The sequence below is a fragment of the Hemiscyllium ocellatum genome, chromosome 18 (assembly GCF_020745735.1).
Source record: "Hemiscyllium ocellatum isolate sHemOce1 chromosome 18, sHemOce1.pat.X.cur, whole genome shotgun sequence".
In the NCBI taxonomy this organism is placed as follows: Eukaryota; Metazoa; Chordata; class Chondrichthyes; order Orectolobiformes; family Hemiscylliidae; genus Hemiscyllium; species Hemiscyllium ocellatum.
In genome coordinates this window covers 77,629,047-77,652,274 of record NC_083418.1, presented here as the reverse complement: position 1 = coordinate 77,652,274, position 23,228 = coordinate 77,629,047, and the positions used below count along the sequence as shown (strand labels likewise).

General features: G+C 42.2%; 1 protein-coding gene across 7 annotated transcripts in view; it reads left to right on the top strand.

Moving 5' to 3' along the window:
- Nucleotides 1–23,228, top strand: part of nav2a (neuron navigator 2a) — a 590,475-nt gene that overhangs the window by 176,555 nt on the left and 390,692 nt on the right. For all 7 annotated transcript variants that reach the window (XM_060839109.1, XM_060839107.1, XM_060839106.1 and 4 more), the window contains exon 4: nucleotides 18,766–18,838. In XM_060839109.1, the coding sequence (XP_060695092.1) occupies nucleotides 18,766–18,838 (73 nt within the window). The remainder of the gene's footprint in view (nucleotides 1–18,765; nucleotides 18,839–23,228) is intronic.

Here is a 23,228-nt window from a genome sequence, read left to right as displayed (position 1 = left end):
ATTACACTATCCCCCGATCCCATGTGTTGTAGTTGTGTATGCTAATCTCTCATGTAGGACCTTATCGAATGCCTTCTGAAAGCTTTGCTACGTGCTCAGCTGGAGACAGCTGTTAACTGTTCCACCTCCCCAGCAGAGAGGCCAGTACGGCCAAGTACTCCACTACTACAATATACTACAAGGAACACAGCTGTGAACCTGTTCAGTCAAGATAAACAGGTTGAATACAAATTGTAACTCAAATTCCAGCTCTTCGTCCTGCTGTGCTCCTGGGGTAATTAAATGCTAATTTATTTGCTGCTGCACTCTGAAGTTTAGCTCTCAGTTTACATATTCCAACTTATAAACGATCTGCTGCCTCACTTACTATTCTCAGTGAGTACCACATTTCTCTGCCAGGTCTACTGAGTCTAATATCCCATTCAAAGCACAAATTATATGAAGCAGTTTGAAGATGATGCAGACAGTTCACTAAACCCTTAGCTACCTAATTTGCTCTAGCCCTAAAGCCCTCTGAGATCTGCCTGCTGTTCCAGTTCTGGTTCTCTTGCACATTTTCTAATTTTAATTCTCTACAACTTATGTCTGTGCTTTCATGTGCTTAGGCCATCAGTTCCAGGATTGCCTTCCTAATTTCCACATCTCTACCCATCTCCCCTGCTTTAAGTCATTCCTAAAATATATTTATTGATCAACCTTTTGGTTGCCATATGTGACTTAGTGTCAGTTTGTGTAGGTAGTATGTATACTGCACATGAATTGTTGCTTCTAAACGTTTAAATCTTGTCAGACGAAACCAACTTTGACTTCCAAGATATTGACCAACGTTTGGAGGCAAAGTGGGATTGAGCTAGATTAATGATCTGGAGCCAATCAATGTAACAAACACTGGGAAGTCTCCGAAAAGAAATGAAACTGCGTGGAGGCCCGTCAGCCGAGATACCTGATACAACAGACAGCACATAGACTGCAGCAGTTCAACAAGACACTCAGACGTCCCTGACACAACAGACAGCACATAGACTGCAGCAGTTCAACAAGGCAACTCAGCCGTCCCTGACACAACAGACAGCACATAGACTGCAGCAGTTCAACAAGATACTCAGCCGTCCCTGACACAACAGACAGCACATAGACTGCAGCAGTTCAACAAGGCAACTCAGACGTACCGTTCAAGGGCAGCTGCCAACAGGCGATGGCCCAGCCAGTAATGCCCACATCTGATGAATGAAACAAAATATTAAATTGAATCCTAAAAATAACACATTATTCTACATGTAACATGTATTCCACTTGCACCGACAGCATATAATACCAAATGATGAGCTATTTGAAACAATCGTTTTTAAACATATTAGAAAACTGAATATTTAGTTATATATCCTCTGACTTAACATCCAGCCATTTTTGTGCTCTCTCTCTCCCTGTTATTACACTTGCTTCCCTTTTTGTTAGTAATTCTGTCTCTTTTTGTTTTGCGCATAACCGTCTACTGAACCTGAGAGGCTTTCTCAAGATTTTCAAGGCACCCAAAGATGGCACAGGTCAAACCCATTTGGTGAAGTATTTCGCTGGCTATGGTTTATGAAACTCAGTGCACATAGACCATATGTTCTTTTGCAATTTGTAAAGAACAACATTTATGCATTGGCATCTTTATCCCACACATATTAAATGATTTGGTGCCTAATTAGTTAACAAAAACAGCAGTGCATTTTATTTTTTCAGATCACTGCCTTTTCAGGCATGAATGTAACAATGTGCAAGGCCGAGATGAGTTCAAAGTGGGTGGCAATTAAGGAGAGTTTATTTTTGAGTTATTGTATATAATTGCATTTCTTGAAATTTAATACCTGGAATTTTTAGCTTACTTGAGCTGTTAAGCTTGTATTTCTGGAAAATGAATGCCAGTGTGTTTTGCAATGTCTGTGATTCATTGCAGTGAAAGTGTACTTTTCTTCATTACACTTGCTTCCCTTTTTGTTAGTAATTCTGCCTGTTGTATATATGTGAGACACAAACCATGGGCATGTTGAAATACTTGACAGTAAACAATCAGAATTGTAGTTTTGGATTTCTATAAAGTTTGTGTTAACAGCTGTTGAATATACAGCTGGTCAGCAGCATTGCTGACAAATATTGGTGGAGTGCTGTAATTATCCACATATTCCATGTGACTGACAGATTCTTTCTGTGTGCAGATATTAGTCTCTCCATATTTGAGTGCATCGTTATTTTGAATCCTCTTTTGACAAGCATCAGTTGAATCAATATTAATAATAAAAGGTGACTATTGTCTGCTGTTAAGGAAACGCTTCAGAAAATATTTTGATTCTGCAGAAATGTTAATGAAATTGTAATTGGAGATGGACAAGGTTTAAAAGTGTCTCAGTGACTCGTATAGTCATTTGTGGTCTTTCAAAAGGGTGTCATATTTAACACTGTGTTCTGAATGCTTTAGACTTTGCAATCACTGTTGTGCAATTTGAACACAAAAGACATCAAAGAGCTCCCTAAATGTTGACAGATTATGTTCTAAAGCACCTTGAGATCAGGTTCGGATCTAAGCTTCAAGGTGAAATAATCTCCCATTGTTCAGTCTGGTCATTGCTTGCCAAGGTTTTCTCCAATGTGACCCCATTTTGAGACTTGAAAATTTGTCACAAGTACCAAACCTTGTGAGAGAGGAGTGGGGCATGGAGTGAAGGTGCTCCTTTGTAACATGGGGACCTCAATACTAGCGTGAGATACAGTTGCTGTAACTCATTGAGAGCTCCATGGTGGCCATTATTGCCTTATGACCCCAAAATTACAGCTCACTAGCCCACCTGGGGACCCCAACTCCACATTGGGATGTCCTGGCCCTGCTTCATCTTTTGCAAAAATGCTCCACCAATGTAAGAAAGTGTGGGATGGGCTGATAACAAGGAAGTGAAGTAAAAGATAAAAGTAGATGAGAAAGCTGAAACTCAAAGCATAAAGAGATATGGGCCTTAAAATGACTTTCAGAAATGGAAAACTAACAAATATGCAGCATTAGGCAAGCAATACAATGGTGACCATACGATGATAAGCAATAGGAACAGGAATAGGCTGTTCAGCACCTTAAGCCTGCCACACCATTCAGTGCAATCTTGGTTGATCTACATTCCTCATGCCTTTTCCCCATTACCCATGATTCCCCTTGCATCTATCTGTCTCAGCCTTAAAGATACACAAGGACTCTCCCTCCCACACCTCTCTGTGGCATGGTGTTCCAAAGACACTCAACCTTCTGAGAGAAAAAAAATTTCTTCTCATCTCAGTTTTAAATTGTCACCCCTTTATTCTGAGATGATACCCTGTGGTCCCAGACTCTCCCATGAGGGAAATTATCCTCTCACCATTTACCCACAGGAATCTGATGTTTCAATGAGGTCACCTCTCATTCTTTTAAATGCCAATGAGTAGAGTCCCAACCTGTTTGGCCTTCTCTCATAAAACAATCCTTCCATACCAGGAATCATCTTAGTGGACTTTCTCTGAACTGCCTCCAATGAAATGATATATTTTCTTAAATAAGGGGACCAAAACTATCCACAGTACTGCAGATGTGGTCTCACCTTGTACAATTGCAGCAAGATTCCCCTACTATTACACTCCAACCCCCTTGAAATAAGTGGCAACACTCCATTAGCTTTCCTGATTACCTATGTGCTAGCTTTCTGTGTTTTAAGTACAAGTGCCCCCAAGTCCCTTGGTGTTGTAGCTTTCTGCAGTTTTTCTTCATTTAAATAATAATTACCCCTTTTGTTCTCTCTTCCAGAATGAACAACTTCATTTTCCCCCATTATTCTCCATTTGCCAACATTTTGCCCACTTATGTAACCTATCAATATCTCTCTGTATCCCTCTTACTATCTGCTTTTGCATCCTTTGGCCATGGGCTTCCAGCCTGTTAAAAAAAACCTTATCCTCACTCACTGTTTTCCTGTTCAATTCACTATCCACTCCAAAAGACTACCTCCAATTCCATGGGCTGTTTTGACTTAACCTTTTGTAAGGTACCTTGTCGAACGTCTGAAGACAAATTACAACACACTACTGGTTCCCCTCTATCCACTCTAGTTGAGACATCCTGGAAAAAAAAACTCGAATACAACAGTCAGAGACAATTTCCCTTTCATTAAGCCATGCTAACTCAAGTTGATCAGATTATGAGTTTCTAAATGTGCTGCTATTATTTTCCTTAATCATTGATTCCAACAACTTTCTCAACAATAGATGTTAGACTATTGTCTGTAGTTACTCATTTTTTGCCTCTGTCCCTTTTAGAATAGGGATATCTAGAATCCCTACAGTCTGGAAACAGGCCCTTCGGCCCAACAAGTCCACACCGACCCTCTGAAGAGTAATCCACCAGACTCATTCCCCTACCCCATTATCCTATATTTACCCCTGACCAATGCAGCTAACCTACACATCCCTGAACATTATGGGCAATTTAGCATGGCCAATTCACTTAACTTGCACATCTTTGGACTGTGGGAGGAAACCGGAGCACCCAGGGGAAACCCATGCAGACACGGGGAGAATGTGCAAACTCCACACACACAGTTGTCTGAGGCTGGAATTGAACCCGGGTCCCTGGCGCTGTGAGGCAGCATTGCTAACCACTGAGGCACCATGCCACCCGTAATTCTATCTCATTGGCAATTTTTGAATTCTCTTATAATTCTGCAGAAACCAGAGATTTTTTATTTGGAAAAATGCTGCCAATTTATCTACTATCATTCTCACTACCTCTTTTAGGATCCTCAAATGCACATCATCAGTGCTGGGGAATTTATCTACCTTTAGCCCTATTAGTTTGTCTAATACTATTTATCTAATGATCATGATGGTATTTAATTCCTTCCCCTTATATGGTTAACTGCTCTGCCATTTTCTTGTCACACATAACTGTCTGCCGAGATTCATTTTCTGTGGGGCCTATATTCACTTTGACCTCCTTCTTACACTTTATATATTTAAAGAAGCTCTTACTGTCAGCTTTTATATTCCTCACTAGTTTGCCCTCATAGTTAATTCTCTTTGTCATTATTATCTTTTTTGTCCTCCTTTGCTGGATTCAGAATTTATCCCAGTCTTCAGGGCAATCACTGACTCTAGCCTCCTTATGTCCTTCTTCTTTCACTTTAATACTGTCCATAGCTTCCTTGGTTGGCCATGTTGGTTTATCCCTCTCTTAGGGGATGAAAAGACAAATTGGAAATGAAGATATGACAAGATTATCCAAATTTATGAAAGCAACCACACTTACAAAATGATAGGCTGAAAAGATTAACAATAGTTACAGCAGATATTTGCAGTTATTTCACCAAGCAGCCAGGTGCACTGGTTAGAAGTATTTTGATTCATGAGTTATCAGGGAATGTTAAATGGCAACATGTGAGACAGATGAAAGTGTTCTTTGTGCATTGTGAAAATGTCGAGGAAACAGGCTAAACTGGATAGGCCGTGCAACCTTTTCATTCCTGCCTACTTATATCATGTTCTTATGACAGATTTTGAATGTTTTTCTTTGTCTTTGGCCTGTTTGAGACTAGCTTTGCCAGAGATCTTCAGATGACCCGAGACAGCGTTTTGTTTGAAACCTACAAACTATTTGAACCCTCTTTCAATGTTTCCGATACTAAAGTGCTTTCAGACTTCACCTGATACTTCAGCTCTCCCCATTAGTAAACATCAAGGGAACAATTCCATAAAATGTTAATTATTTGGCATACTTTGATCCATGTCTGGCAAGAAATGTGAACCTCAATGAAGAGGTTCATCACATGAACCATGTTTCTGCCCCATTCAGCTCTGTGGGGAACTATATCTTTGATAAGAAGGATCCTAGATACGACCATGAAAATTGTGGTATCCAATCCTTGCTCTCTCTGCTCAATGGCTTTGAATTTAAGCTCAATTCAGGGGTCAGTTAGTTGGATGGCTGGTTTGTGATGCAGCATGGCAGGCTAGGGTTACCATTAAGGACTCTCCTGCTCAACCCCTCCCTTGTTCTGAGGTGTGCTGACCCTCAGGTTAAACCACCATCAGTCATCTCTCTCTCATGAGAGAGTAGCCCTATAGTCTGGCTGGACTATAGGGCCATTGCTCCAATGGCATTTTACAAAATTTCCCTATGCATTGAGTACATTTTCAACAGGCATTAATGCTTTTGATATCTGAAGGAGGCAAAAATGTCCAAAGGGTTCAGAAATCAGAAAAGTTGTTTCTTTCAGTCAGCAGCATCCAGGGAGTTTGTATTAGGTATTGCTGCTAAAACAATGTTTTGCTGCCAATGGATTGATTCAGTGGAAAAGTTCTTTGAACAAAACTCTGCCTGACATTCTGTGATCCTGCTTCAGCATAAGTAGCTCAAAAAGAGTGCTGTTCACAGAGGAGTAAAGAGTGACTGGTCACAGTTACATGACTAAGCCCTGTCAATCAATTCGCGTCTGAGTGATTTGTTTATTAAGTGCTTGGATGTCTCTGAGTTCGATGGCAGGAATCATGCTATCACCTTCTAGACTTTACGGTCATTCATATACAGGGAAGAGAATTGTTGTACCAAGGTAAGTTCAAACTTGGAAGTGATTCTTATATTGTAAAACTGGTGGGTTTTTTGTAGAAGATTGAAAAGAATGTTTAACTTGATTGATAGTCAACACCGTAGCAAATTAGTGCACTTGGTCATGTGATTCCGCACCTAATGAAATCCTGCTTGTAGCTGTGAGCATTGGTAAGTTTATTTCTAGGAAGCCAGAACTTTAGCCTGCAGCAGTTCTGAATAGATTGCTGCTTATTTTGCTCATTGTAGGATGTAAAAGTCACTTTTAAAAACAGAGTTTAAATTTCATATTATTGTTTGGAAAGGGTCAGCTGTTCAGTCAGGGTTGATATCCAATGTTCCATTTCGATATTAATTTTGAAGCTTTTTAAAAATTCTCTGGCACTAAGCTTTCTGTCCTGGGATCACGCAACAGTTTTGGCTCTTTCCTACTGTATAGTGTGTTTTCTTTTACCCAGGAATTATCCACATGTTCATTCCACCAAAACAGAACTCACTGTGGATAAATTCAGTTCAGCTGATTTTGCACCATGAGAGTTTTAGATTAGAATAGATTACTTACAGTGTGGAAACAGGCCCTTCGGCCCAACAAGTCCACACCGACCCGCCGAAGCGGACCCACCCAGACCCATTCCCCTACGTTTACCCCTGCACCTAACACTACAGGCAATTTAGCGTGGCCAATTCACCTAATCTGCACATTTTTGGAATGGGGGAGGAAACCAGAGCACACCCACGCAGACATGGGGAGAATATGAAAACTCCACACAGAGGGTCGCCTGAGGCGGAAATTGAACCCCAGTCTCCGGCGCTGTGAGGTAGCAGTGCTAACCACTGTGCCACCGTGGTTTGATTCAGGCACAGGAGGAAGTAAACATTATTCCTCAGCCCTTCAAACTCACCTGGGAAACCTGGGCAGCACCACAAATTCTTCCCTCTTGTGTGTTGGATGTTCATCAGCTGGGGATGCTCTCACCTTGGAGTCAGAAGATTCTGAGTTCAAGTCCCCTTTCAGGGCTTCAGTGCTCACATCCAGATTGACTCGCCAACACCGTACTGAGTGAGTGCTACATTGTTGTAGACCCTCGTTTAAAATGAGGCTGTCTGTTGTCCCTTCTCGTGGGGGGTAAAGATTCCATTGCAACGAAGAGCCAAGTGTTATTGCCATGGCCCTGCTTCCCTCAATCAGCTTTGCGAGGACAGATGATTTGTTCATACTTGGGATGTGGACCTCACTGACAAAGCCAGCGATTGTTGCCCATCCCTATTTGTCCTTGACCTGAGTTGCTAGCTCAGATAGAGGTCCAGAATCAACCACATTGCTGTGAGTCTGGAATCATGTGGCCAACCAGATGGATGAGGGTAATGTGGTTGATATGGTGGATATGGATTTCAGTAAGGCATTTGATCAGGTTTCCCACAGTTGGCTATTGCACAAAATATGGAGGCATGGGATCGAGGGTCATTTAGCGATTTGGATCAGAAATTGGCTAACTGAAAGAAGACAGCGATGGTCGTTGATGGGAAATATTCATCCTGGAATTCGGTTACTAGTGGTGTACCGCAAAGATCTGTTTTGGGTCCACTGCTGGTTGTCATTTTTATAAATGACCTGGATGAGGGCGTAGAAGTTTGGGTTAGTCAATTTGTGGGTGATACTAAGGTCTGTGGAGTTGTGGATAGTACAGAAGGATGTTGTAGGTTACAGTGGGACATAGATAAGCTGCAGAGCTGGGCTGAGAGGTGACAAATGAGGAAAAGTATGAAGTGATTCAGTTTGGAAGGACTAATAGGAACAAAGAATACTGGGTTAATGGTAAGATTCTTGGTAGTGTAGATGAGCAGAGAGAGCTCAGTGTCCAGGTACTAAGATCCCTGAAAGTTGCCACCCAGGTTGATAGAGTTGTTAAGAAGGCATACGGTGTGTTAGCTTTTATTGGTAGAGGGATGGAGTTTCGGAGCCACGAGGTCATGCTGCAGCTGTACAAAACTCTGGTGTGGCCATACTTGGAGTATTATGTATAGTTCTGGTCACCGCATTATAGGAAGGATGTGGAAGCCTTGGAAAAGGTTCAGAGGAGATTTATTAGGATGTTGCCTGGTTTGGAGGGAAGGTTTATGAGGAACTGAGGTTGCTTTCGTTAGAGAGAAGAAGGTTGAGAGGTGACTTAATTGAGACATACAGGATAATCAGCAAATTATATTTGGTGGACAATGAGAGCCTTTTTCCTTAGATGGTGATGACTAACAGGAGGGACATAGCTTTAAATTGAGGGGTGATATATATTAGGGCAGATATCAGAGGTAGTTTCTTTAGATTAGATTCTCTTCAGTGTGGAAACAGGCACTTCAGCCCAACAAGTCCACAACGACCCTCCGAAGAGTAATCCACCCAAACCCATTCCCCTATCCTATATTTACCCCTGACTATGGGCAATTTAGCATGGCCAATTCACCTAACCTGCACATCTTTGCATTGTGGGAGGAAACCAGTGCTCCTGGAGAAAACCCACGCAGACGCAGGGAGAATGTGCAAACTCCACACAGACAGTCGTCCAAGGCAGGCATCAAACCCAGGTCCTGGCACTGTGAGGCAGCAGTGCTTACCACTGGTCTACCATGCCACCCCTCCTCAGAGAGTAGTAGGGGTGTGGAATGCCCTGCCTGCAACAGGAGTAGATTTGCTAATTTTAGGGGCATTTAAATGGTCATTGGAGAGGCATATGAATGAAAATGGAATAGTGTAGGTTAGATGGGCTTCAGATTGGTTTCACAGTTCGGTGCAACATTGAGGGCTGAAGGGCCTGTGCTGCACTGGATTGTTCTATGTTCTTTGTGGTGATCAGGCCAGGTAGGGGCTGCAAGATTTCCTTCCCTAAAATGATCCTGATGGGATTTTACAGCAGTTGATGGTAGTTTCATGGTCACCGTGAATGTTGTGTCCAACGTATTAATGTAAATTGTGCCAGTTGCCGTGATGAGATTTAAATGTGCATCCCTCATGAAATGACTGTTTTGCCACCTTCACACCTTAATCATTGATTTTTGTGGGAGCTTTCTGTGTCGCGTAAACGATAATTACGCTGAAGAAAGTATTTCCTTGTCTGGAACACGCTTTGTGAAATCCGATGGTAATAGAAGTTCATGTAAAATAATACCATTCCTTCTTGCTTCAGAGCTTTTCCAGCTCACTTTCTGGTAGACATATCAAAAACATGCACAAATAGTAAACCTGAATCTAGTTGTCATGGCCAAGGAACATGAATATTTTTTTAAGTGACAGACAAACCCAAGATATAACTAGCTTTTAACATCTGCATCCATTTTCACTCCTGCACTATTGCAATACCTTTCTGAATGAGCGCAAACTTTCTGCATAAACCCTTCAGTCAGGTAAACTGGCCATTTGAGATACGATTTTTACTTGTGCTGGACTTTAAATAAAGATGAGCTTTCTTGAGGACTATACAGATTAAATATACAATGAAGTGATCTTGACTGTTTAATCAAGTTGATTAAAAATATTTGTCATCTGGAATGAATGGACAAGGTTGTGTTAAGGAAATGCTTGCTTGCAAAGTGGCTGCATATCAAGTGGCTTATGGAAGGCATAGTGGCTTTGTTATGGTGTCCCTGGGTTGTATTCAGGAAACTTAGGGCAGGCTTAGAAAATTCAGCATGTCTATAAAGACCTCACCAATCTTTACAGATGCACCTTGGAAGGATTCTATCCGCATGCATAACATTCTGGTATAGCAATTGCTCTGCCCAGGACTGTCAGAAACTACAGAAGGTTGTGTGCCCAGCCCAGCCCATCACAGAAGCCAATCTCCCATTCATGGACTCCACTTACACTTCTCATTTACCTGATGAAGGAGCAGTGCTCTGAAAGCTAGTGCTTCCAAATAAACCTGTTGGACTATAACCTGATGTTGTGTGATTTTTAACTTTACGGCGGCATGGTGGCTCAGTGGTTAGCACTGCTGCCTCACAGCACTAGGGACCCCGGTTCAATTCCCACCTTGGGCGACTGTCTGTGTGGAGTTTGCACATTCTCCCCGTGTCTGCATGGGTTTCCTCTGGGTGCTCTGGTTTCCTTCCACAGTCCAAAGGTGTGCAGGTCAGGTGAATTGGCCATGCTAAATTGCCCGTAGTGTTAAGTGTAGCGGAATGGGTCTGGGTGAGTTGCTCTTCAGAGGGTCGGTGTGGACTTGTTTCCACACTGTAGGGAATCCAATCTAATCAAACATCATCAAAGGCAATATTCTCTTTCAATCTCTTCCATCAGGCAACAGGTACAGAAACTTGACCAACAGTTTCAAGAACAGCTTCTTCCCTGCTGTTATGTGACTGATACATAGACTCCTCTAACTTCAAATTATGTTGATCCTGTTAATGTAGGTCTTACTTTGCACACCTCCTTTGCAGTTGTCACCTGCCCTTGCTCCTTCTAAAGACCATATCATCTGCCTGTAATGCTCGCAAAACAAAGCTTTTCACTGTACTTAGGTCCATGTGTCTGTAATAAATCAAATGAAAGATAGTTTCCTAATGGTGTGGGTTCAGAGTCCACAATGGCCAAGGCTGAATTTAATAGAAATCTGGAATTAAATAGTAGCCATTTGGCAACCATGTAACCAATCGTTAATTGCCATAAAAAAAAGACCCATCTTTGTTCACTAATGTCTTTTAGGGAAGGAAATCTGCCATCCTTACCTGGTCCGGCCTATCGATAATTTGACACCCACAGCAAAGTGAATGACTCTTAAATGCCTTTGGGGAAATTAAAAATGGGCAATAAATTCTGGCTCAGACAATGACACTCACATCTCATGAATGAATTAAACATATGTATAGAAAATATAGAAAAGGACGATTTGTGCACAGCATGATCAAATAAAAACAGTGGTGGTTTAGAACTGTAGCTCGGACATGAGTAAAACCTTCCTAGTTTCTATGAATAGTACCAATGGGATAAAGTATGGCCAATGATAGGACAATTGGGGGTCTCAGTTGAAAATGGCACTTCCAACAATGTGACACTCCTGTAATAAAGCACGGAACTTTCACCCTGAGTAATATGCTGATGGATCTGGAATGGAGATTGTCTTTCTGACCCTGTGATGTGCGTGCTTTGACTGAGCCAGCCAAACCTGAAGTCAGTATTTGAACTGTGGTAATGTATTGAACTCTGGGAAAAGTCCAGCAGCAATGAAAGGATTGTGTACAAAGAATTGTTTTTCTCTCTGAGATCATATGACTAATTACTGCATGTGGAACCGTAATTGATTTGTCAATCATTGGAATTGCTGTTCGCCACACTTTGGAATTCTGCCTCATAAAACACACGTGGACTGTTGCAGTTCCAAGAAGCCATTCCTTCAGCGTCAAAAAGTCAAAATCCTGGAACACCCTTCCTGTGGCACTGAGGGTGTTCTCAATGACTGCAGCAGTTCAAGAAGACAGCTCACCACTACCTTCTCAAGGGGCAATTAGGGATGAGTGATAAGTGCAGTAATATCCATATCCTGTGGAAGAATGAAAAACATGCATTGAATATCTGTGGAAAATAGTCTGTTAGCGATTTAATAAAACAATTACCTTGTTTTGAAAAATAAATGAAAATGTTCTTTTCCTCCTGAAGCAAGGATTAAACACAATTTTAGGAGTTCATATGAGCTAGGAGACACTGTTGTGCTGAAACTGAAGGCAGTATGATATAGCCCATGTCTATTAGCGCACAGATACTGCAGAGTTGCTCTGATGGCTCTGTGGTTGACTTTAAACCTAGGATCCAGTCGTGCAGGTAATCAGGAACTGACCCAGCATTACATCATCACACTGGCATTCTCTGTTGCCAAGGAACAAGTGCATAAATTGAAACTGGCATCAAGTTTGAATTTCCCCTGTTCTGATGCCAGAGTCCTCACAGTACAATGCCTGCTACTGGAGAGGTGAGTGTCCTTAATTATCTCCAAAGTACAGTTTTTGCACTTTAGCAATACCACTTAACTATTAGTTTTGGAATTCCAGCCATATTGGATTAAACGTTATGATCATTTTTGTTTGCTTTCCTCTCTGTCTTGTCCTGCCTCATATAATCTGCAAAAACTGATCGTCAGGCTACATATTTTTGCTGTATGCATTTGTTCATTCTGAACAGTTTCATTTAGACAGGTTACTTAATCCTGTCTGCAGACCACGAGCCAACCCTATTTTTGGCTTGTGTTAGATCTGACCAATAAAGACAATGACGGCATGTTTCCAAATAACCATTACAATTCTGAGAGTGTATCGTATATCTGTGGTAAGGATTAGTAGTGAAATTGATTTTTACAGAGAAATCGCTGTGTTACCATGAATCACAAATGTTTTCGTCAATTCTGATGCTTTCGTAAGAACAAGCATTCCATTTGTTCAACAGTTAGCTGTTTAAAAACTGTTGTATGCTAAGAAACTACAGATTGCATAAAATAGTTTTAATGTTTAGCATTCTATGAGTAACCTCCAGCATGTTGTTAACACACCTAGCAACCGTTTAAATGATTTTTGTTTTATTCTGGCTCTGTTTACCAAACACTTTAAAGAGAATGACTCATAGGTTCAAAGTTCTTCTGGGAGCAGAGGGAGTTTATATTGTGAAATAAATTCTCCATTGAATGTTCATTTGAGGATGGTTTGAAACAGGTGCTGCTGAAATGGGTTAACAGGTTTGTGAATGAGTAATTGAGCCATACTCACCAGGCTGTTAACTTGCCTGGATGGGTGCAGTTCCAACAACATTCAATCTTGGCACAATTCAGTACAAAGCAACCCACTTGATTGGCACCACATTCACAAATATTTAGTCCATCCACCATCAATGCTTTGTAGCAGCAGTGTGTACCATCTACAGGATGCACTATAGAAATTTGCCAAAGACCCTTAAGCTTTCAAACGGTGGCATAGTGGTTAGCACTGCTGCCTCACAGTGCCAGAGACCAGGGTTCAATTCCCGCCTCAGGTGACTGACTGTGTGGAGTCTGCACGTTCTCCCTGTGTCTGTGTGGGTTTCCTCCGGGTGCTCCGGTTTCCTCCTACAGTCCAAAGATGTGTAGGTCAGGTGAATTGGCCATGCTAAATTGCCCGTAGTGTTAGGTAAGGGGTAAATGTAGTGGTATGGGTGGGTTGCGCTTCGGCGGGTCGGTGTGGACTTGTTGGGCTGAAGGGCCTGTTTCCACACTGTAAGTAATCTAATCTAATCTTAAAAAAACACTTCCATTTAGAAGGACAGGGGCAGCAGAAGTACGGGGCCACCAGCACGTGGAAGTTCCCTCCAATGCCCTCACCAATCTGACTTTGAAATATTCCTTTACTGTTGCTGGATCAAAATCCTGGAACACACTCCCTTACGGCACGAAGGGTGTACTCACAACAAATGGTTGTGAACAGTGGTTCAAGAAAGCAGATTTCCACCACCTTCTCATGGAGTAACTATAATGAACAATAAGTGCTGGCCCAGCCAGCAATCCACATATCCTGTAAGTAAATATTTTTAAAAACTGATTGCAGCCTTAGCAACAATATAGGAATAATCATTATATTTGTGGAAAGGGATATTGAGAAGGTTCATGATTAAGATCACTCTCCAATGACATAAAAACCAAAACTCTACATAAGGAGGCTGCTAAGCCTGTACTACATCAGCTCTTCGCTAGTCTAATTAACTCAGATCTCATTGCCCCACTCTCTCTCAGTCATCAGGCATGTTTCACTGCCTCAAACCTTAATCCACTTTATTTCGATAGATTGTTTTGACTTTTCCCAGTGGCAACCTATAAATATGTTTTTGTTTAAAGAAAAGAGTGCTGCGATTTTACAGATTGTTTCAACTGGAGGTGGTGACCCTCAAGGGAAAATGGTACCATGGAATCTCTACCCTGTGGAAAGAGACCATTCAGCCAATTGAGTCTGCACCGACCCTCCAAAGAGCATCCCTACACCCCGCTTCACGCTTTCCCCCTAACCTACATTTGTCATAGCTAACCCAGCTGGCCTGCACATCTGGATAATACAGGGCAATGCAGCATGGCCAGTACACCAAGTTTGCACATCTTTCAACTGTGGGAGGAAACCAGAGCACCCAGAGGAAACCCAGGCAGACATGGTGAGAATGTGCAAACTCCACACAGATACTTAAGGCTGAAATAAAATCCGGGTCCCTCACACTGTGAAGTAGCAGTGCTAACCCCTAAGCCACTGTACCAGCCAGTATTAGTGGCAAAGGTACAGAGTTTGTGACTGGGAGCAAAACCAATGACATCACTCCTGCCGAAGTCTTACCTGGAGGAAGTTGTGGCTTGTTTAAAAATGGGTGAACGTAAGAGTGCAAGAATCTAAAGACAAGTGGAAACTCTTCACATAGCTACATGAAATATAGTATTTACTTTCCTTTATATATTGTGAACTAACACCAATTTAGGCAATATACTTTAACATGACAATAGGGGTACGTCTGTCAGAAGGATTATGGATTTAGTCAGACCATCATGGCACAGCACCTTTAACATAGGGTTTTGAATGCAGATGGACATTTCAGAATGGCAAGAAGGTGTACTGCTTTGTCATTGAGATGCTGTCTTTCAAACAAGACTTTAAACTTTGACTTTTTCCATCTGTTTAATTAAAAGAAAATGGTCCAGTTCTTGTTTGTGGGACTGTGCTGCAGAGACTTTGGCTGTGACAGCTCTCAATGTTGTAACAGTGCTGGCATTGGATGAATTGGCTTTGAAGTGTTGTGGGATGCCATGAGGAAGTGAAAGGTGCTTTTGCAATGCATTTGTTTTTAACTTTTGTGTTGCCGGAGCTGTGTAACTCCTTTGCTTTCAGTATCTTGAAAGTGTGAAGGCAGAATTTTATATTGTCAATCCGATCTGAGGAGAAATGTACACTTCACGGTTAACTCCTTCCTTGACATCCTTGATATAATCTTCTGACTGGTGGAGATTTGTTTTGGCAAATTCGCTGAAACCTTTCAGGATGGGAGTGAATTTTTATAATGCTCCCCCAAATGGGGACTGAGATTAAAAAAAAACTATAGATGCTGCAATCCAAGGTAGAGAAGCAGGAGGCTGGAAGAACACAGCCAGCCAGGCAGCATCAGGAAGTGAAGAGGTCAATGTTTTGGGTATAACCCTTCTTCAGGAATGGAGGTGTTGCTAGAGGGAGTTGCAGAGGGATGGGTTTTGGGTGGGAAGAGGGGAGGGGTGGAATGGTGAGGTAGTGATAGGTGAACACAGCTGGTGGTCATGGTCTGGTTGGTCGATGGAACAAGTGAATCCAATTGGTAGCTGGAAGGCTTCCGGAAGAAGGGTTACACCTGAATCGTTGACTTCTCCACCTCCATCTGCCTGGCTTGATGTGGTTTTTCCAGTGTGGACTGAATCATGTTCTGGCTCATAGCATTCTACTCCAGGAAAGACCAAGAGGAATTAAAACAGGTTATTCACATATGTAGGAGGCACCTCAAAGAATTTCTTTCTGGGATTTCCGTCTTGCATTTCCCAGATCTTGACCAATTTCCAAGCCTTTAGTTGCAGTTGGCCTACATTGAGGCAGTGTAGGTGTTGTCGCAACATCACTAGGGTGGCAATCTAGCAACTTGTATTTTGGAGACATTGGTTCAAATCCTGCTGCCGATGGGGCAGTTTTAAATTCAATAAAAATTTCTCATTGAGAAATGAATCAGAACATGCCCTAATGGTAGCCACTGATTATCATCAAGAAAACCTATCTAGTTCACTAGCACCATATAGGGGAGGAAATCTGCCATCCTTTACCTGGTCTGGCCTACATGTGATTGACTTCTCAGTTCCCTCTGCAATGGCAGAGAGAGCCACTCAGTTCAAGAGCAATTAGGGTTGGTCAATAAGTCTTGGTCCAACCAGTGAGACCCACAACCAGTTAATAAAGAGTAAATGATTTTGCAAATTGTCACTTCCTTGTATTTTGTCTGCTGATTGAAGAACCCTAGTGTTCAGCTAATATTAGATTAGATTCCCTACAGTGTGGAAACAGGCCATTCGGTCCAACCATTCCACATCAACCCTCCGAAGAACAACCCACCCAGACCCTTTTCCCTCTGACTAATGCACCTAACACTATGGGCAACGTAGCATGGCCAATTCACCTGACCTGCGTATCTTTGGACTGTGTGTTATTACATTTGAATTGAGTAACACTAAAACTATTTTCAAATCTTTGATGAAATTTGTTTGCATTTCAATCATCCTGTACCTTATCCCCCTCTAAAGAGGAAATATTTCCTCCATTTGATTTATGCTGCTACACATGGCATCAGAAGAGTTCACAGAGAAGTCATACAGCATGGAAACAGACACTTTGGTCCAACTTATCCACACTGACCAGACATCCCAATCTGACCTAGTCCCATTTGCCAGCATTTGCTCATATCCCTTGCACTTTACTTGCCTCCACACCTCCTCTGACAGCTTGTTCCATATTGCAAGCATATGAAAAGTGAGATCAGGCATATTAAAGGATCGTGTTATTCAAATGGTGTTCACCTTGTTACACAATCCAAAAGGATCTTGTTTACTTAATATAGTGCGATAAAGTAACCTGCATGCTTTCACTAAGCATTAGTGATTCTCCGCGTTATCTCAGAGGATGGGAATACTAACAGCAGTGTCCTTGAAGCAGTTAAAAGCACCAGAATCGAGGCCATGATCATCTGAAACCAACTCCGCTCAGCCAGCCACATGCTTATCAAGTGTGAGCTCCAGGAGAAAGTGAGGACTGCAGATGCTGGAGTTCAGTGTTAAACAGTGTGGTGCTGGAAAAGCACAGCCGGTCAGCCAGCATCCGAGGAGCAGGAGAATCGACATTTCAAGCATAAGCTACTCATCATAATGAGGAAGTATTGATGATGAAAAGTTTATGCTTGACTCGTCGACTCTGCTGCTCCTCAGGTGCTGCCTGACCGACTGGGCTTTTCCAGCACCACGCTTTTTGACATATGTGAGTTCCCATTATCAAAGCTAATTATCTTCACCCAACTCAAGGAAGACACTCGAAAGAGAGGAAGACAAGTTTCTTGCAAGTTTCCCTCAAGATATGCAACATGGACATCAACGTGTGGGAGACCTCCTTCAGAAGAAACCCATTTCGAGGAAATTCCAGTATGAAGGGACACAGCTCTTTGAGAACTCCCATTAGCAAGAGGAATTATGGAAAAGGAACTAGAGAAAAGAATGCCAGGGATCTTGAGGCCAAGGACCAATTCCACCTTCCGGAAACACCAGGCAGGTGTGTGGTGTGAGATATGGCTCCAGGATTCAGCAACACAAGGACCAACAGATCCCAGGACCAGTGTCACAGAATTTCCTCAGTAGACAATGAGACTCGATAGTGTGTGATTGCTAACAATGAGTACCTTTAGATGTCAAGTTCAAACAACTTGCACTTCAGACTTTCTATGTCTTGAGCTGAGTTGTTATTGTACTCGTGAAGTTAATACCATTTAATGTTTGTGTTGTGGAGTAACTGTGTTAAACAAAAACCATAGTTGCAGTCAATAAACTTGCATTTTTCTTCACTTGTATATCTTCCCTTTGAAGTTCTCTTCCTGTTGTGTCTTTCTGACTTGATGTGGTTGGAGTTTATCAATTTAATGAGTGTATCTCCATGCTAGACAAATAAATGAAGCTGGAAATCTGAAGCAAACCAGAAATTGCTGGAAAATCTCAGCAGTTCTGGCAGCTTCTGTAGAGAGAAATCAGAGTTAACGTTTTGGGTCTCGTTGACTCTACTTCAGAACTTCTGAAGAACTTTGTTAACTTTGAAACGTTAACTCTGATTTCCCTCTTCAGAAACTGCTAGACCTGCTGAGATTTTCCAGCAATTTCTGTTTTTATCTGCTATGCCAACTTAGTCTCTGCTCCAGCAGTGAGGAGGAATTGTTGGATGGGGGGATATCACGATACTTGTAAACTGTATGCTATGAATTGATACATTTTAGGCAATTGTTTTTTTTCAGTTTTACATGGAAGATCTACATTTGCAAAAACCTGCAACTCCTGTACTCAATGTACTAACTTTATCCTATCTTTAAACCTTTTATTGCCCAAGAACTCATGATTGAAATTTTTCTTCTTGTCCTTCTGCAGATTGAAAATATTGATGTGTGCCTGAGTTTCTTGGCTGCCAAAGGTGTGAATATACAGGGTCTTTCTGCAGAAGGTAAGAAACTACATTGTATATACAGAGTGTTCGAGGTCTAGAGCACAGACAAAGGCCCTTCAGTTCATTGCATCTGGCCAGTCAAAAGCAATCCCATTTTCCAGCACTTGGCTCAGAGCCTTGCATCCCTCGGAATCACAAATGGACAATGACACATTTGAATCTTCCCCTACCACCCTTCTAGACAGTGAGGGCTAGATTCCCACCAACCTCTGGATGAAAAAAAATGTCCTCACATTTCCTCTATGCCTCCTGCTCCTTAACCATAAGACAGTACGATACAGGAGCAAAATTAGGTCATTTGGTTCATTCAGTCAGCTCCACTTTTTGATCATGGCTGATATGTTTCTCAACCCCAATATCCTGCCATCAAGAACTTATCTCTCTCCCTGAGATTCCTGTAGACCGTCTTAAATATGCTCAATGACTTGGCCTCCACAGCCCTCTTTGGCAATGAGTTCTACAGATTAGCCACCCTCTGGCTGAAGAAATTTCTCCTCATTTCAGTTCAAAAGGATCGTCCCTTCACTCTGAGGCTGTGCCCTTGGGTCCTTATCTCTCCTACTGGTTTGAACATCTTCTTCATGTCCACTGAATCCAGGCCTCGCAGGATCCTGTAAGTTTCAATCCAATCCCTCCCCCACCTCATCCATCTAAACTTTGTTGAGTACAGTCTCAGAGTCTTCAACCACTCCTCAACTGACAGGTCCTTCATCCCTGGGACCACTCTTGTAAACTTCTTCTGGACCCCCGCCAATGCCAGCACATCCTTCCTTAGATACAGGCCCCAAAATTGTTCAAAATATTCCGAGTGCCGTCCGACCAGAGGCTGATACACCTCAGCAGTATATCCCTGGCTCTTGTATTCTAGGTCTCTCAAAATGAATGCTGACATTGCATTTGACATACCAACTGCCAGCTGAACCTGCATACCTGAGTACCCTGAAGTAGGCCTCCTAAATCCCTTTATGCTTCAGATTTCCAAAGCCTTTCCCCATTTAGAAAGTAGCCTACACCTCTATTCTTCTAACCAAAATGCATAGCCTTACTCTTTCCCAGATTATACTCCATCTGCCACTTCTTTCCCCAGTCTTGTAACCTGTCCAAGTCCTTCTGCAGTCTTCCCATCTCCTCAACATGATCTGTCCCTCTACCTATCTTTGTGTCATCTGCAATCTTAACAACAACGTCCTCCATTCCTTCATCCATATTGTTAATGTATAATATGAATAGTTGTGGTCCCAACACCGACCCCTGTGGAACTCCCCTAACCATCAACTCTCATCCTGAAAGAGACCCTGTTATCCCCATTCGCTGCTTTCCACCAGTCAGCCAACCTTCTATCCATGCCAGTGCCTTGCTCCTAACACTATGGGCTCTCACCTTATTTAGCAGCTTTGTCAAAGACCATCTCAAAATGTAAATTGGTCAAGTCCACTGGCTTTCCTTTGTCTCACTTGGTCATTCCCACCTCAAAGACTTCTAACAGATTTGTCAGGCATGACCTCCCTTGATGAAGCTGTGCTGACTCAGCTCTATTTTACCAAACTCTTCCAAGTACTCCATAATCTCCTCCTTAATAATGGACTGTAAAATCTTACCAATGATAGAGTCAGGCTAACCAGCCTAAAGTTTCCAACCTTCTGTCTCCCTCCCTTCTTAAACAGAAATGTTACATTAGCCATTTTCTAGTCCCCTGGAATCCTCTATGACTCCAGTGATTCCTGAAAGATCACAACCAATACCTCTCCAATCTCCTCAGCTAGTTCCTTCAGACACCTGGGGCTAGTCCATCTGCTCTCGATGATTTCTCCACCTTCAGAGATCTTTCAGCTTCCCCAACATCTTCTCCTTAGTGATAACAACGGCACTCACCTCTGCCCCCTAGACTCTCTTGAAGTTCTGGTATGCTACTGCTGTCTTCCAATGTGAAAACTGATGGAAAATATCTATTCAGTTCCTCTGCCATTTCTTCATTCCCCATTACTAATTCCTTTGTCCCATTTTCCATCAGTCCACTGTCCACTCTTGCCTCTTTCTTACCTTTTAGATATCTAAAAATGCTCTTGCAATCTTCTTTTCAATTACAAGCTAGCTTATCCTCATATTTCATCTACTCTCCTCATTGCTTTTTAAGTGTCATCTGTTGGTTCTTAAAGGCTTCCCAATCCTCTAGCTTCCCACTAATCTGCACCACCTCATAGAATCCCTACAGTGTGGAAACAGGTCCCCTGGCCCAACAAGTCCACACTAACCCCCCCGAAGAGCAACCCCCCCACCCCACCACCCTACACCCTGTTGTATGGTTTTCCTTTTGTTCTGATGTTGTTCCTGACTTTCCTTGTCAGCCAGGGTTGGCCTCATCCTTTCCTTAGTATGTTTGTCTTTGTTGGATGAATTCCTGCTGTGCCTCCCGAATTACCCCCAGAAACTATTGCTGTCTACCCTCTTCCCTGGAAGACTCCCCGTGCATTCAACTCTGGCCAGCTCCTCTCTCATGTCTTTGTAGTTATCTTTACTCAGTTGTCATACTGTTACATCTGATTCTGGCTTCTCCCTCTCAGACTGCAGGGTGAATTCTATCATATTATGGTCACTGGCCCACAGGGTTCTTTCACATTAATCAAGTCTGCCTCATCACGCATCACCAAATCCAGAATGTCCTGTTCTCTGTTGAGATTACACCCAAGCTACTTCTAAAAAAGCCCATCTCATCGACCTTCCACTAGTTCCTTTTATGTTAACCCTTACCTTAAATCAACATCCCTTGGTTATTGATCCCTCCACCAAGTGAAAAGGTCTCTTCATGTCTACCCTATCTGTGCTCCTCATAATTTTACACATCACAATTTATCTTAACTTGCTCTGTTCTGAGGAAAACAATCCTTGTCTTTCCAATCTCTCTTCATCGCTGAAACTGTCCAGCATCCTGGTAAATCTCCTCTTCTCTCTCTACCAAATAACTATTGCTACTGCAAAAAATTGTTGCTCATTGACTTGGCTTCAAGAGTTAGGTGCAATAGACTCACAACAGTCTCATTTATAACTTCTTGCATTAAAGCCATTTGCAACAGGTGGGTTTCATAAACTCTGATAGGCCATCAACAAAACTATAGTCAAAATCCATTCCAAGTACATTTAAACAACTGTATTATCCCTCACTTCTTTGTAAATCTCTGTGACAGAAAGCCAGGTAGTAGCTGAAGGCAATATATTTGATTTCTGATGAAGGTCTGACTTGTTTGTTCTATTGATGCTGAGCAAATTCTAAGACTGTGTTATGTTCCATCTTATGTTATTATTAAACATGTCAAATCCAAGACACAGACCTGGCTTCATATTTTGATTTTTTTCAGTTTTAACAAAGTGATCTTTCACTTAAAAATAAGCAGGTAATGCTGCAGGTCTTGCTTTAACAGTAATGCAGAAATCTATTAACGAGAAAGAGAATGTAAGTTAGATGAAATCAAACCATCTGCTTATAGCACCAACTCAAATATTTGCAGTAAAAGTATAAACCCATTAATCCAAAAACACTCTTTTATCAATTGAAAAGTAACAAAACAACTTCTGCATAGTATCCCAGGGCAGTACCCAAAACACCACCGAGAATCACAGAATTGTTAACGGTCTTGAAGGAGGCCCTTTGGTCCATCACGCCTCCACCAGTTCGATTGTCTAGCACCAATGTTCTGCCTTTTCCCCATATCTCTATTTCAATCTAAATAATCATCCAGTGCCATCTTGAATTCCTCAGTTGAAGGGGAGTGAATGATGGACCTTGATTCAAGAAGGGCTGTAAAGAAACCTGGGAACCATAGACCAATAAGCTTAACATCTGTGGTAGTTAAGTTACTTGAGAAGATTCTGAGATAAGATATACAGAGCAACCCCGATTATCTGAATATTAATTATCCAAATTTCGGATTATCCGAAGACGCTCTCAAGGTCCTGATAGAAACATTACATCAAAGAGATGTTTCCAAGACGGATCGTGTCTTTTGTTTACCATGATTAAAAATGAACTCGGCTCAATTCAATGCTACGGAGAACAGTCCTGGACATCGTTGGGAGCCCAGGCACCATGCCCCACCCCTCACACACCTTGCCTGGAGTTCTACGCAGGGATGTATCCGAAACTCACACCCCCTTCCCCAGATAATCTCTCTGTACAGTCAAAAAGTTGCAGTAAGAAGGTGTGTGTGTGTGTGTGTGTGTGTGTGTGTGTGTGTGTGTGTGTGTGTATACACACGTGTGTGTGTGCGTGTGTGTGTATATACACACGTGTGTGCTATTTTGAGACTTACACCCCACCAAAGGTGGCAGTAGTCTTACTGTTGGTGTCCAGTCCAGCTGTCCCCAAGGTGGGGGGGGGAGGGGAACGGGGCGG